The 15,376-nt window shown below is 39.4% G+C and overlaps 1 protein-coding gene across 1 annotated transcript in view; it reads left to right on the forward strand.

The window, feature by feature from the left end:
- Positions 1 to 15,376, forward strand: part of Adgrg4 (adhesion G protein-coupled receptor G4) — a 110,313-nt gene that overhangs the window by 46,124 nt on the left and 48,813 nt on the right. Inside the window, exons 3-9 of the mRNA XM_051179119.1 lie at positions 47 to 5,881; positions 6,851 to 6,945; positions 8,604 to 8,668; positions 9,911 to 9,949; positions 11,132 to 11,185; positions 12,692 to 12,855; positions 14,638 to 14,770. Of these exons, the coding sequence (XP_051035076.1) occupies positions 47 to 5,881; positions 6,851 to 6,945; positions 8,604 to 8,668; positions 9,911 to 9,949; positions 11,132 to 11,185; positions 12,692 to 12,855; positions 14,638 to 14,770 (6,385 nt within the window). The remainder of the gene's footprint in view (positions 1 to 46; positions 5,882 to 6,850; positions 6,946 to 8,603; positions 8,669 to 9,910; positions 9,950 to 11,131; positions 11,186 to 12,691; positions 12,856 to 14,637; positions 14,771 to 15,376) is intronic.

Below are 15,376 nucleotides of genomic sequence, written 5' to 3' on the forward strand. Positions count from 1 at the left end.
TTTCTAAAGCTGAATTTAAAGTAACACATGCTTTCTGATTTTTTAGTTGATTCTGAAAATATGACAATTCAAGAAAGAAGTACAACTGTTTCACAGCAAATAGATTTAACAACTCCTTCCCAAATTACTGGGCTAAACTCACAGAAGACTGTGCATCCATCCACAGTGTCACCAGAAAGCACGCCTGTTTCTACAATCAATCATGTAGCCATATCATATTTTAATACAACATCCTCACCTCTATCAACAGTGAATGCATCAAAAGATTTAAAGACATTTCCAGCCCAGAAAGCTACATTTTCAGCAGATGACTGGCTTACTTCAACAGCCATCCCTCTGCCTACCCAAAGTACTCACATTCATACTGCTACTGACTCCATGAAAGTAACTCAACACTCACATTTAGGAAAAACAAGGACAATGACAATGGTGGAGGCCATGGGTACCAAAACCTTTTATCCAACCTCAGCTACTGATTTCTTTGACATATCTGGAATCACCAAGATTTCTACTGTATCTGCAACTTTAACAACTAAATCCCAATCAGCTGTTGGGAAGACAACTCTATTCTTAATGACTGAGCCAACATCCACATCTCCAACATCTTGCCCCAAACACAAATCATCCACAGATGTTGATGCACTCCTTACCTCTAAATCTGAGCCAGAATTTATTGTATCTTCAGCTGCTGGAACTGTGTCTTGGCCAACACTAGAAAAGACTTCAACTGTTACTACTGACACTGTGATTGCATCAACCTTCCCATCAGAGCCTTTGCTCACCTCTACAGCTGCTCCCATGAATTCTGTGTTTCCTGGAAATCAGGTGGCATCTACCATGTCAACAACTGATGTGAAAATGGCATTCACAGTCCATTCAGTATTGCCTATGAAGACCACATCTTCCCTAACAACAGTGAAAACTGAGTCAGTATCAACAAATTTCCAAGATGTCTTTTCACCAAGCATTGAGGATGCTATACCTACCCTCATGCCTAAGAAGACCTCTTTTATAGACTTTTCTTCTATTACATCCTCTGTAGTAAATGGAACTCAGGGTGAACAGACAGTTATAGATATTGACAGTACACATATACCCTTTACTCCAAAATCCGAACTTGTCACTACATTGGCTGAAACCTCACTCTTTCCTAACATGGAAGGGCTAATATACACCAAGAATACACCCATAACTGATGATCACATGACCCCTTTGATTTCTACTAAGTCACCTTCTATGTATAATGCATATGACTCAGGTATCACATCTGTAACTGATAAAGTTGGCTTTCAGTTCTTCACCTATGAGACCACTTGGACTTCTAAGCCAGATAAGACCCTGTTGACCTCTATGAATGCAACAACTATACCTACATTTATGCTTAATGAAAATCTCACATCATCATTCCAAGATAATACTACTAATATTGATAATTCATCCATGACTACTAATATCACCGCGCTTGAAGCATCCACAGACAACATAGATACCAGCAGCTCTGATACTACTACCTATACAACAAGTCTTTTCAAACTAACATCCCAGTGTCTTAATAATTTCTCCAGTGTTGCTGGAATCACATCTATAACAAGTCAGCCCAAGTCTAAACTCACCACCTTATTAGTGAAAAGCAACACTGTGCCCACAGTAGCTGCAAATGAACTTCCCTCAATATCAAGGGAGACAGTTGTTCCATCAGTGGATATGTCTAGCCTCGCTGAAATTAAAACAATTTTTTCTACTATGAAGAACATATCTGAGACAACACAAATAGACACAAATGGTATGAGTGCATTTGGTGATACTATGGCCCCTCTACCAATGTCTGCAACAACACAGAGAGTCTATGCCACCATGACAAAGGAAACTACTTCCCATCATCCTAAGGTAAAATCAACTATAGCAGCAGTAGCTGAGGTTTCTCCATTTTCAGCAATGCTGGAAGCACCAGATGAATCAGTACAAATGGTGACAGCTTCTGTCACTGTTTCCCCTTTCTCAGATACAGAAAAATTGACTACTGCATTGGATAATGAAACTGCAACTACCGGGGTGGGAGTGAGTTGGCTTTCAACAGAATGGATGAAAAGCACACCTAAGAGTTCATACAATGAAACAACAGAAACCTTTAACTCGGCCCATACCTATACAATACCCTGGACTTCAGAGACATCTGAGGACAATTCAGTTTCATCACTCATTTCTGTGAGCACCCAGACACTGCCTGAACTTGTGGGTTCTTCAACAGGGATAATGAGAGCTACTTTCTCTACTACTCCTTCACAGAAGACAGCTTGCATCTTGCCTCCACAGACTACAGCTACTCATTCCTCAGCAACTCCTCAGCCTACTACCCATACGTTCTCTGCTGTCTCTACTGTCACCTCTCCTGCCACCACTGTGGTGGTTTTTGATGAGACCCAGGTGACCCTGTCTCAGCCTTCTACTTTGGCCAAGGATTTCACTACATCTGTGCTCTCCATTGGCTCATCTCTACCAACAGTGACAGTGGTGCCCACAGTGAGTCCAACAGCTTCCACAACCAGTGATATCATGCCTACCCACAAAGACTCACTTCATACCACTTCAGAGGTCACACCAATCTCTTCCACAACAACACTCATGGCAGTTTCTTCTCTGAGAGAGACTTTGGTGCCCTCACTGAGACCTTCCACTCCTGTGATAACTAAGGCTATAACCAGCCCTCCCTCAGTTGACTTAGTAAGTTCATCCATACACACTTTTGTCTGCTCAAGGCCTCCCCCTAACAACATTACCCTTGTGTCCTCTACTTATGTTAGCTCTAATACATCTACATCAGTAGCAAAACCATCTGTATCTCAAGTTGAAGATTCAACGGAAGTTTTTAGCATCCCCTTTACTTTTAATAGTAGTGGAGATGTTGGCATGACTTTTGGATCCACAGAGACTTCTGCTAATGGTGAGACCTTGTTCCCTGACACCTCTGTTAATGAGCTTACTACTTCAGGAGATACTAAACCTAACACATATTTTGTGAACACACCCATCTCCACCCAATTGCCAGTTGTAACCTCCATGTTATCTTCTGAGAAAGATAAAACCCCTAAAACTACAATGCTGGCAGAAATTTCCCCATCCAAGAATTACTTTATTTTGGAGTCCCAGAGAACTTTCTCTTGGGAAATAACAGACACAGGATTTTCTGAGACCACAGAAATCTCCAGCCACCAATCACATTTGCCTTCAGAGATTCCACCTGGGAATCTACCTTCTGGGAATTTAGCCTCATCTACATTTCGGAGCACACAGAGAACACAGACTTTGACTTCAAGTACCATAATAGGTGTTCATGTTTCAGAAGGGTCATCTAGTCTTGAGGAAACAGCACTCCCATCACAAGTTCAGACAATAACCAAATCTTTGTCTCCTGATAAAGAAGGGACAAGTGCCCTTTCAGAATATCCTCCAAGGACTGTGGAAAAGATAGTGACCTCCATTCCTGTGACTCATCCAGACACAGGTTACCAGGCCACTTCATCTGTAGATACGACAACTTCCAGGACAGCTAGAACATCACATCCTATGTTCATCAACACAACTCTTTCACACCTGCTTTCACTTAAGACACAACCTGAGTCAACATGGATTGCTTCTTCTCCTTCTGAAAGCACACAAACTTTCCCTAAGTCCTTTCCTCCTTTCACAACTGGACTACTCAACACCAATTTTACAGTGATCACTCTTGATGGGAGCAGTATGGTCTTTCCTGTTCCAAATGAGTTTACAAACTTTCCTAGGGAGACCTCTATGGAAACATCTACTCGTATTTACCAGATGTCTTCATTGCCACTCAATGTCACTGCTTTCACCTCTAAAAAGTTTTCTGACACCCCTACAACACTAACGACTAAGTCTTCCAGAACAATAAACTCAGGCTATTTGAAAAGTGTCTCTATAGGTACTTCTGGACTTAAATCTGAGAAGTCTTCAATGCCAGTTAATAATTCTGATTTCTCAACTACAGTGGTTTCTTCTGACACGTCCACAAGACATAAGGCATCCTTTACTTCATTGCCTTCACTTCCCCCTACGCCTACTAAAACCACCCAAGCATCAACATTGGATATGACACCGGTGTCATATGCTGGACATACTTCACAAAGTACAGTGGTTTCCTCTACTTTCACTAATTCAGAAGCGGTAGAGGTGCCATTCAAGAATACAACTGCACCTGTTTCCTCTCCAACAGAGCTAGATTTTTCATCTATGAAAACCATTCCAACCATTATTATGGCTAGGACATTGACGTCAGTTATAAGTGCCACTCCCTCCTCTCTGCTCAGTTCTAAGAATACTGAAGCTGTTTCCTTCATCCCAAAGACCACATTTTCTTCGTTACTTTCAACAACACAGCAATCATCAGAAGAAAACGAGGCTACCACTCTGGACATATTGCCTGGGATTACCAACAATTATCTACCTACTGAGAGCAGTGATGGAGTGACAGAACTCATTAATACCTATCCTAGAACTACCATCCCTGCAAGTGGGCGTTCATCTACTCACTCAGATAGTTTTTATACTTCCTTGAACATTCAGGTTTCCCCATATTTGACTAACTTTAAAGGTACCCTTAGACCTACAGACAGTGTAAAATCCACACTGACACACCTTTCCCATGATATAGTAAAGATGACTTCCTTGTCACAGAATATTTTGCTAACCAGTGAACCAACAAAGAGCAGTGCATGTGTGAATACTCCTGTTTCACGCCCTTCATGGACCCAACCCACTGCACCTCCACCTTCTTTGACATCATTTCTTTACTCACCTCATAGTACTGAGGCCACATTTCCTCTTACATCACAAATGGCTGAATTTCTAGCACAGGGAACAAGAGTCACACCTAGTATTACCCAGTCTCTACTTACAACTTCCAAAAACACACCCGTAGGTGAAGACTCTCAGTTTCCAGTTTTCACAACTCATGTAAGGACACAAAACAGAATGGAAACAGACAATACTCACCTTAGTTCTGGGACTTTGTCAACATCTCAGATTGGTCTGGTCTCTAGAGATATTACAGTGATGCCATCGATTTTGACATCAAAAAGCCTTCCTACTTTTGGACTTTCTGAAAATATTTCATTATCGATATCATCCATAGTTCTCCCTACCACAGTGGCTGCCATTTCCAGGGCTATCTCACCAACTTGGAGCTTATCTAGTCTCTCTTCAGATTCTCTGACATCTGTATCTAATCCCCCACAGCTTCTAATTTCACCTGTTGAAGAAATAGCAGAATCCACATTTCCAGCTTCTGACACTATAGCAACATCTCCTAACTTTACAGCACTACCTTTTTCTGATGGAAGCACTATACCCACTCCAAGCACTCCTGTAGCTACACTGGGCATCATCACTGCTGACTATTTTACTTCTCTGCCCATATCTACAAAATCCAAAGGTGACAGTCCACATACTTCTACATCTCTTGAATCATCCCCCAGGAATACTGTGGACAACTCCAGGACTGTGTCTGAACCCATGTCCTTTAGTAGAACAAGTATAACACATTCTATAACTAATCACAACCTACCTACTGGTTCTCTGCCAGTATCTGGCCTTACAAAAACATCTGTGTGGAGTAAAGTCCCAGCAACACAAGAATCCCACACTTTGATTCCTCCTCAATCCACACTGGAATCTGATATAGCCACTACTACAACCACAGCTCTAGGGGCCTCATTTCCACTGATGTCTACTGAGATGACACATCCTTCTACAGCAACTGGGTCTTCACTAATCTCTTCAAGTTTTAAGACAACCTGGATAGACTCTGCATTTTCCTTTCTGTTTACACAGACATCTACTTCACCAATTGCTACAGTGTCTACAGGTATTTTATTTATATACCCTTAACAGAGTACATGAACAATGAATGTGCCATTTGTTCTCCAAGTTTTCTGAAGGCAGAAAATGGTGGAGGAGGACTCATGTGTTTCTTATCTCCTTAAGATTTTTGGTACACAAGTACCTTAACTATGCACAGGCCTCTCTAGCTATATTCCTTGATTTTACTTAAATATATTATAAATGATTCTTTTCACCCAGTGTGGCATTTTGAAGCATTCCTTCCAATTGTTTTGTTCTTGAAGTCCTGACTGTGACTCTACCCATGAGAATACAGACTAGAAACATCATCTTTACCCTGTAAAAGGATCATACTTGGGGTGGGAGGCCTAGAAAGATGGCTCAGTTATTAAGAACACTGTCTGATCTTCCAGAGGTCCCTGTTTCAATTTCCAGCACCCACATGAAGGCTCAAACCCCTCTGTAACTATAGTTCCAAGAGATCTTATGCACTCTTCCCCACCATCTCCCCATATCACCCCTGTCCACTCCTCAGAGAGGGTGAGGCCTCCCATGGGGGCAAGACCTAGGTCCTTCCCTCTGTTTCTAGGCTGAGAGAGTATTCCTCCATAGGGAATGGGCTCCAAAAAGCCCAGGACAAATGATCTTAAGACATAGCATAAGTGTTGCTGTTGAATGAGCTAGAAATCAATTGGCCAATGAAAGTAGACAATTTAGGGTTTTTGCAGCAAGTCTGTGTAGAAACGGAGTAGAAACCCTGAGAAATGGCCACATAAACAAAGCACAGATGGGATGGCAGCACTTTTCTTGCTTTGCTCTTGATTATGTAATCCCAAAAGCCAATTCTTGATGTTAAAACCAAACAAAATTTAGGAATGAAAACAAATCATTGTTTTGTTTGCTTTACAATGGAGAGCACTTCTGATCAAATTTTCAGAAGTCAGACTTCTTGATGTAAATAACTAAAATTAATCTGTTTGTTTTTTCATTACAGTTTCCTTCTACAACACCAAGATGAGCTTCTCTGTCTTTGATGAAGAGCCGAGAGTCCTTATTACCACTGTTATACATGAATTTACAAAGGATTGGGTAAAACACTCTTTTAAATATTTATGGCACTTATTGAATACACGTGACCAAGACTGGGTAGATTGAAAGTAGGCTTCCTTTTCTACTGAGAATCCATTTCATAGATAATCAGTTCAGATTGTTTTTACTGCACATGTATTTACTCTGTGGGCAACACTCTGAAGATGCATGCAGTCTCTTTCATAGTAGCAGTGTTGAAAGCTTCTATGAGATGTCATTATTTTCATTTGTTGAGATCTGTACATTTTCCTCCAGAGACACAAATTCTGAGCCATTGCCAAATTTTCCTATTTGGGGGAAATAGAGCAGTGATGACAAAGTCTGTGGCACAGTGTTTATGTATCTTTATTTTCTGTACTTTATTTTTTGTTCATCTGCAACATGGTAAATACTTTACTCACCCTTACATTTTGTGATAATAAAACTAATGCATGGTATGCAATTGAAGTTCATATGAAAACACCTAAAACAGACAATGCCTGTCTTCGACTGCTCCTCTTAATAAGTTAAGGTATATTCTATGAGATTTTTCTATATAGTTATGGGTGTATGTTCTTTTAGAAAAAGAATTGATATCATTCTAATTATGCTACCATTTAACTTGCTCCCCTTCTAGTTACCCGTGGGTTTTTTCCAACTCTGTGGAGCAAACCCAAGTCCTCATACAGACTCGGCAAATAATCTTACCAGTGGCTAACACCAATATCAATTTACTTTGTATGTCTGAGCATATTTGTGATAGTGCATATATCTCTGCCTCATACAGTTTAGCACAGGCATATGATTTTACTATATGTCTGTAACAGAAAGTTTTATTTCATTTTCAAAACTAGATGTCTATTGGTAGGCATTTAGGTTGCTTTTATATTTTTTCTCTATTGTAAACAGTCCCCAAGACAATGTTCTTCCAATTATTTTAGAGATCTTTGAATATTTTTATGGGATTAATTTTGTTTTTAATCACTGGATCAAAAGTCATGAACATTTTATAGTTCAAAAGTTAAATGGTCTTCAGATAAGCAACAATACCAGTGTGCACCTTAGCCGCAGCAGTGAATGATTATATTGGTTTTTCTGTTCTCCATTAGCACTTATGTTCAAGTGTGTATGACCCAATTCGAAGTGCTTGAAAATAGTGTTTCAGTGTTCAGGCTGCCTTACAAACATACACCAACTGAATGGCTTAAAAACAGCCATCTGTAATCTCCCAGTTCTCTGCAGAAGTCAGGGTTGGTAGGAAAGCCTTAGAGGACCATTCTAGGAGGGTTGAGTAAGACTTCTCAGTGCGGTCTTCTTGCTGTGCCTTCAAATGGTGTTTCTTCTGTGCACATACACCTCTGCTTTCTCTTTGTCCTCTTATAAGGATAACAGTTTTTATTAGATTTGGGTTCGACATTTAACTTTAATCACTCCCCCAAGGCTTTATAGACAAATGTGATCAGGTTGCAGATTAGGGCTTACATATTTGAAGTTAGGTTGGAGGGCCCCTTAGCTCCTAATAGTGTGTACAAAATGTTAACTGAAAAACTGTAACAGGTTTGGAAACGTTGTGGTCACTGAAATGACAACTGCAGCTCACATTGTCCCAAGTGACTTCATTGATTGGAATCATAAGAGTGGCCACACAAGCACTGACCATCTCTTCTCTTCTTTTACAGTTGAATTTTATGTTTCAAAACAGCGAGTTTTCTCTCGCTAACTTGGTTATTCAAATCAAAAACAGGTATGTAGATGGGGTCTTTTGTGAGTTGAGGGGAAACTGAGGGACCACCTGGGTCTGTGAGTTTTCCCCTTGTTGGTATCTAGGAATGAAGAACACATTTGTCTCACTGTAGGTTGCAAACCCAATGGAAGGAAAAAAAAATACAACACAGAGAGGAAAATAGTGAAAGCAGAGACTCATTTGCAGCACTCGACTTTCAGGTTAACTAGTCCAGTTTCAGGAGACTGAAAATGCATCACATGAGATGGGCTTCAGCCCATCCATAAACCCTCTGACCCTAGGACTCAGATATCTCTCACTAGGTGCCACCTCAAAACACTGCTGTGTGGGGCTGCCCCTTCGTGTGGCTGCCGACTTTCTATATGTTGGCTCTGTTTTTACTTAAAATGTTCACTAGTTCACAAATGCTGTTCACGGGGGAGCTCCACCCTCATTATCTCCCAAAGAGCTCAACATCTAATATCATCTCACTTGGTTTCAGTCAGAATTTTGACTGGATACAAAAATTCAACCCCCCAAAAAGATTGACAGCAAATAGGAGGTATTTGGAGTCTCCAATGTTGTTTTAAAAGTCATTCGTTGTTTTTACTCAATGTAAAAGTAATGTTGCCACTGTAAAATCTGTTTAGAAATAATATATAAAAATTTATGATAAGAATATTGAAAATCTATAAAACCTACATTTTTCACCCTTTGAAGAATACCTGTGAACATCTAACATCATGTATTTATCTGGTTTTTTAAATGTATTTAGTAAGAGAGTTCTTATTCTAAATACTGTTTAAGAACTTTTTTCTAGTTTCATAATGAATCATGCACATCTTCTATGTCATAATGTAAAAGCTAGCTTATTCTTTTTTATTTTTTTCCTTTTTCTTTTTTAAATAAAAAATTGAGACAGGGTATCACTGTGTAGCTCTGGCTGTCCTGGAACTTGCTGTGTTTCAGTGAAATTAAAGCATGTACCCCCACTCACAGCTTAGCTTATTCATTTTAATAATTGCATACATATTTGAGTATCTCCCACCATTGTACATGTATTTTTAATGCACTGTTGCTGAATAAAAGTCTCACAACCACTTTAGTATGCAAATAACGATCAAGCTCATTTCAAGTGTCCCCTTGGAGCAACAGCACCGTTGGAATTCTGCTACCTCACATCTGTCATTAACCTTATCTTGGAATGCACGTATTTTGTTCTACATTTCATTTTTCTATAATTTTGGGATGCTTTTGATACAGAAAGACTTCTGAAGAAGAGATGGCCATGTACAGACATATTGTAAGTAATTTTTCAAAATGAACCTACTTGTGACCCATTTTGAAAATGATTAGCCATAAGGAAATAGCTCTTTTTCCTAGGAATATATTACCAGGAAAGTTTAATGGTGAAAGTTGAGGGTCAAATTATTCCCTTTAGGATTGGCACAAGAAGCTATCAAGAAAGAAACCCTCTGTTTCTTCTGAACTGACCATGTGGCAGTTTTTTTGAGAAAGATTTTTGTGGGCAGTGTGTGGAAAGACTCAGGGATCATAAATGGTAGTATAATTTCTTGATTGTGCACAACTCCAGAAAAGCCTTATTCTTCCAAGATGCAACTGTTTGTAAGTCTGCAATTCATGTAAACATCCAAATTCCTCCTCTAGTATGTATTTGTAGTGTAGCAAACGAGCTCCCATCTCCTTTGACCAAATTCCAGTACTCATTTTAACTCCTCAGAACTGTGCAGTGGCACTCTCTAAAATGGTTAGAAACCACACAGCTTTCAAGGCATTTAAGTATGAGATAAATATTTTGACTATATGAAATGCAGTAAACTCAATAGTTCATTCTAAGTCATCTGCCATCATTTAAAATACTTGCTAGAAACAGCTGTCAGAATTTAAAAATGCAACACACAATATAACTGGCATATAACTAACACAATTTAACTGAAATGTCTGTAAATACTGTGTGTAAAAGCTCTCCTGTGGTAATCTGCAAAAGTTTCTAGTTCCTTCACACTCTGACTGTGGGAATTGGAGCAAATGGATCAACTTCTGTGCCTCCATTGCCTTATTTGTTAGATGGACAGAACTAACTAGTATCTATTAAGTGCTAACTCAGCTTAGGATGATTAAATGTTCTGTTTATCATTACCAGCATGTTAGTATCCAGAAGGCTTAGATTGTGGTGCTTAGTGGATCATTAATATCCCTGAGAGCCAGCTGTTTCATCTAGAAAGTGGAGTTGACAGTCCTTGTATTATCCACTCGTCAGGCTTGGTTTGAAGACTAAACACATTAGTGTGCTTTAGGGATATTTGAAGAAGGCAGTGGTTGTGTGAATGTAAAGAATAATTATGATTTTCTTGTTAATGATAAGACCTCTATTTAAATTGGATGTTTGTTCAAAGATTTCAGTGACTATGCCTATTTATTTATTTATTTATTTATTTATTTATTTATTTATTTATTGCATTGCTTGGAACAGAAAAAGGGGCAAGGAATGGCTACAACTTTTCATGTACCATACAGGTAGGAGATATGTTTGTTCATAGCTGGTACATTTGGTTCTGATTTGCCTTCCTTTTAATTCTGTATGAGCAATACGCAGCCTTTTGGTCAGAGTTGTCAGAAGGAGATCAAAGTACCTGGTGGTTATTTCACAGCTGCTCTAATTAGGCTTTTGCATTCATGGTCTAAGCTGTTTCTGTTGGTCACAGCATAGCCTTAGCAGCCTGTTTGCTGACCATTTGTAGTGAAGAGGAAATGGAGTCCAAAGTAGTTTTAATTTAGGGATTGGGAAATAAGATGTTTGTCATGGTCAATAAGGTCAATGAAATGCTGAGAAAACCCAGATAGTGTTCACACTCATGGGCCAGATCCTCTTGGAACAATGGCTATTGATTGTCTGTTTGATACACACCATGAAGGACATGGAGCCAAAAAGGCTCATGGAGAGAATATTGATATGTCCAAAGTGCTGAATTGAGGGGTAGCTGCAAGCAAGGAGGAGAGGTTCAAACAGAAGAGTCCTCTTTATAGTGGAAATGTGAATCAGAGAAGAGATGAGAAGAGAAGAGAAGTGGTAGGATGAATGTAGTTTAATTCACCACCTATAGTCAGGGAAAGGATAAGAATTCTTGTTTTTTTTTTTTTTTTTTTTTTTTTGATTTGCCATGTGGAGGAACTTGACATAAAGGCCAGGCCAGGGCATCTAACTTCCAATAATTGTTAGCCAGCTCAGTGAATATGTTCATCAAAAGCTATATGCAAAAAAGGAAACAAACAAAAAGATGTAGGCAAGTTTGTGAGTATGAAATGTTCTCCCTAATAGAGTACTAGAGTAATCTAGAATATTCAAAGACCTTATTGTAGAGAATGATGATAAGGGCTGCTCTATTTAGTGGATAAAAATGCTTGACAAATTTCACAGGAAATGTTACCTCCCTAAGTTTCAGTTCTCTCATCTGTAGAATGGGAATCATAACATCACTATCTCATACGGTTTTGTGAGAATTAAATGAATCAAAACATGTGGGACAAGAAATCCACAAATGTTAGCTATCATTATCATCATTATTAGTCTTTTATAGAACTAAGCCTTCAGCAGAACACTTCTGTATAGACTAATTGGACATGTGCCTATTTGCCTTATTGCAGTAATGATGAATAAATTGAAGGACCAGGACGATAAAAGGTTTTCTCTGAAATAATAACTCCTGAGTACTCTGTCTTCCCTACTAATTATTACAAACTCCTAGAGAAGTCTCCTGGCTAGCCAATTTCAACATAATACAAATGTTGTAGACCATTCTTCTGAAAATAGGTTTTGAGTTGTCCTTTTTGGATGGATGCAAGAAAATTCATTACAATATTTCCGTACTGTCTTTCATCATTTCTCAACATCTATCATTTAGTAGCTATACAATATTTAATATTTTTGACCTACCAATGAGGGAAGCTCTACAGAATTTCAGCAGTGCTGGCCAAATTGCACTGTTGACCTGCCACCAATGTTTCTTTTTTGCCTTTTTGTAGTTGTGCCTGTTGGGTCATTTTAAAAGCCAACTCCTCTTTGGAATCAGTGGAACTAATCAGCAGGATCAGAACGAAGATACATGGGAATCTCAAACACGTAAACTTCACACAAGATCAATTGACTCTATTGGTAAAGTCTGACCATGTTGTAGTGGAAAAGCTAGGTAATTCTTTTGGCAGGGTATTTCAGTATGAAAGCACTTTTCTTATTGTAAGACTCATAGTGAATATACTGCAAGGGCACTTAAGTTCAAAAGGAAGAAAAGGCTTCTCCCTTCCTTCTTTCCTTCTTTCCTTCTTTCCTTCTTTCTTTCTTTCCTTTCTTCTATCCTTCCTTCCTTCCTTCCTTCCTTCCTTTCTTCCTTTCTTTCTTCCTTTTAAGACCAGGTCTCCTTCTGTAGCCCAGGGTGGTTGGGAACTCATTATATAAGTCAAATAAGTCTTTAACTCATCGAAACCATCCTACCTCTGTCTCTGCCTCCTAAGTGCTGGATGCTGGGCTTATAGGTATGAGTCACTATGCCCAGCAGAGAAGTCATCTTTGCACATAAACTTATGCACACATGTCCTGATGACTCTTTTACCTTTAAGAGCTTAGAAATGAATAACAGACTGTCCAAGGGACTATTGGCCAGCTGTGAATATCAGCAGTAGGTGGTCTATGACTAGTGTGAGAGCGTTGCCTTTCTGGTACGAAAACCTGGAGACATGCGGGGCTCATCATTACACACAATACATGCCCTATACATAATTGCTAATTTATTGACGATTCAGCCAACCTATTCATCTTAGGAAATGATCTGGGAACTGTCCCAGATTTCTCTCATGGATGTTTTCTTTTCTAATTAGGAAAGCTTCAGTAGTAAAAGAGAAAGGCTGCCAGGCCACATTACCTCCTCCTCCCCGTTGCTGCCAGATTTGGCCCTTCCCCCTATCCCCGCCCCAGTAGATTACTGTAAAAATTTTGAGTTAACACATATGCATTAGAACAAACTGTTCTTGGAAGCAAGCTAATGAAATAGCAAAGGCTTTTGGCTGTACAAGGTTAATGTGGGATGAAGGCAGAGAAAAGTGGAGGCTACAGCAGAGCCCACCATGTAAATGACACTAGTCAGTGTGTCCTGGAAGTGAGAAGGAGGTGGTTTTCTTGCTTGCTCATAGAGATGACTGAACAGATCTGCTGGATCACGTCTTAGGTCACTCTATTACCATCTAAGGGCAAATGTCTAGAACTAAGATCTTGGATGCAGCAGATACTCTGTAAGGACTAGGGACTTTGACCTAGACTTAGCCTAGGCCACATCTCTCTTTACATGACAAACCGTGGTAGTGAAAGTATGGCTCAACAGCCTTCCATGGGGGAGTTACTCTGATCCTTCAGCACAGTCAGCAGAGACATTATGGCCCTGGGTGTATTGGTCATGGTAGGCATACAGACTTTACTGAAACCAAGTCCACCCGAGACCACTAAGAAGGAAATGACTGCCATAGGGATGAGATATCTACATACAGTCTCCCGTGTATACACGGCAAAAATGATAATAACAGTGCATACTTCAGAAGAAAGACAATCAGCAGACAGAGGCTCGAGATGTGTTATATTAGTACTACTTTTGTGGTTTGATTTTTTTCCCCCAACATATATCTAGAATTTAAAAAGTCAATTTCCAAATTTCATTATATACGTGTATGAAATTCTCAAAGAATTTTTAGAAATGGGTGGTTCTAATGAAAAGGGCTAACCCTGAGGTTACACTGAAACAAAGGCTGCATTTAAAACCGGTTTCCATGAAACTTAGCTTAAATGTCCTGGTTGAACCGGTTTCCTTTTGTATATGATAATGGTTGTGTTCAGGATAATAATGATGGGTCATAATGGATGTTCATGATACTTTTAAGTGCCTTTTGCCCTTGAAAATGTTGCATACATTTTTTTTTCTCTGTAGAACCAGGAAAATGCGAAGCAGATGAAACACCCTCAAAATACAAAGGGACATATAAGTGGCCATTAACTGACCCTACTGAAACAGCCCAAGTAAGGTGCATTAAAAATGAGAATAGGAACGCCACAAGAATCTGGTATGTATCTGTGAATTTCCAAATGCTATTCTGTGTGCAACAAGGTGTACTCCATTTGGGGGTGTGTTCCTATGCCATTCCTTGTAGTCCCTGTCCTTCACCCCAACTGCCAATCCTTTTTTTCACCTTTTAGAGTTAAACATGCACACATAATAAATACACATTTCAGGAGGACAAAAGAGAACTCACCCACAACCCCAGCACCCCAACATAGCTGTTTTTAGGTTGGAATGTTTTTGTTTTGCCTCCCATTATCCTTCCTTCTGGCCCTTTTATTTATGCCTTCAAGTTTTCTCTAGTGGTAACCATGGTTTACATACCAATAATGTAATTTACCCTTTTATTCAATAGTTTATCAAACATTTCCATGCTTCGCATTCATCCTTTTAATGATCAATTCGAAGCCAGCCTCAGCTGCTATCTCGTTGATGGGCCATCATAATTTACTCCTTCATTCTTCTATTGTTCACTTTATCATTTTCCCTTTTAAAATCATCAGCCTTCTTTTCTTACTCTCTGCTGCTAATAGTGGATGCCAAATAATTTAAATGGGCAAGAACAGAGGGGAAGCAGGTCTCCACAGAAGCGTAAAAGCACTGGTGGAAA

This window comes from Phodopus roborovskii, unplaced genomic scaffold (assembly GCF_943737965.1).
Source record: "Phodopus roborovskii unplaced genomic scaffold, PHOROB, whole genome shotgun sequence".
Classification (NCBI taxonomy): domain Eukaryota; kingdom Metazoa; phylum Chordata; class Mammalia; order Rodentia; family Cricetidae; genus Phodopus; species Phodopus roborovskii.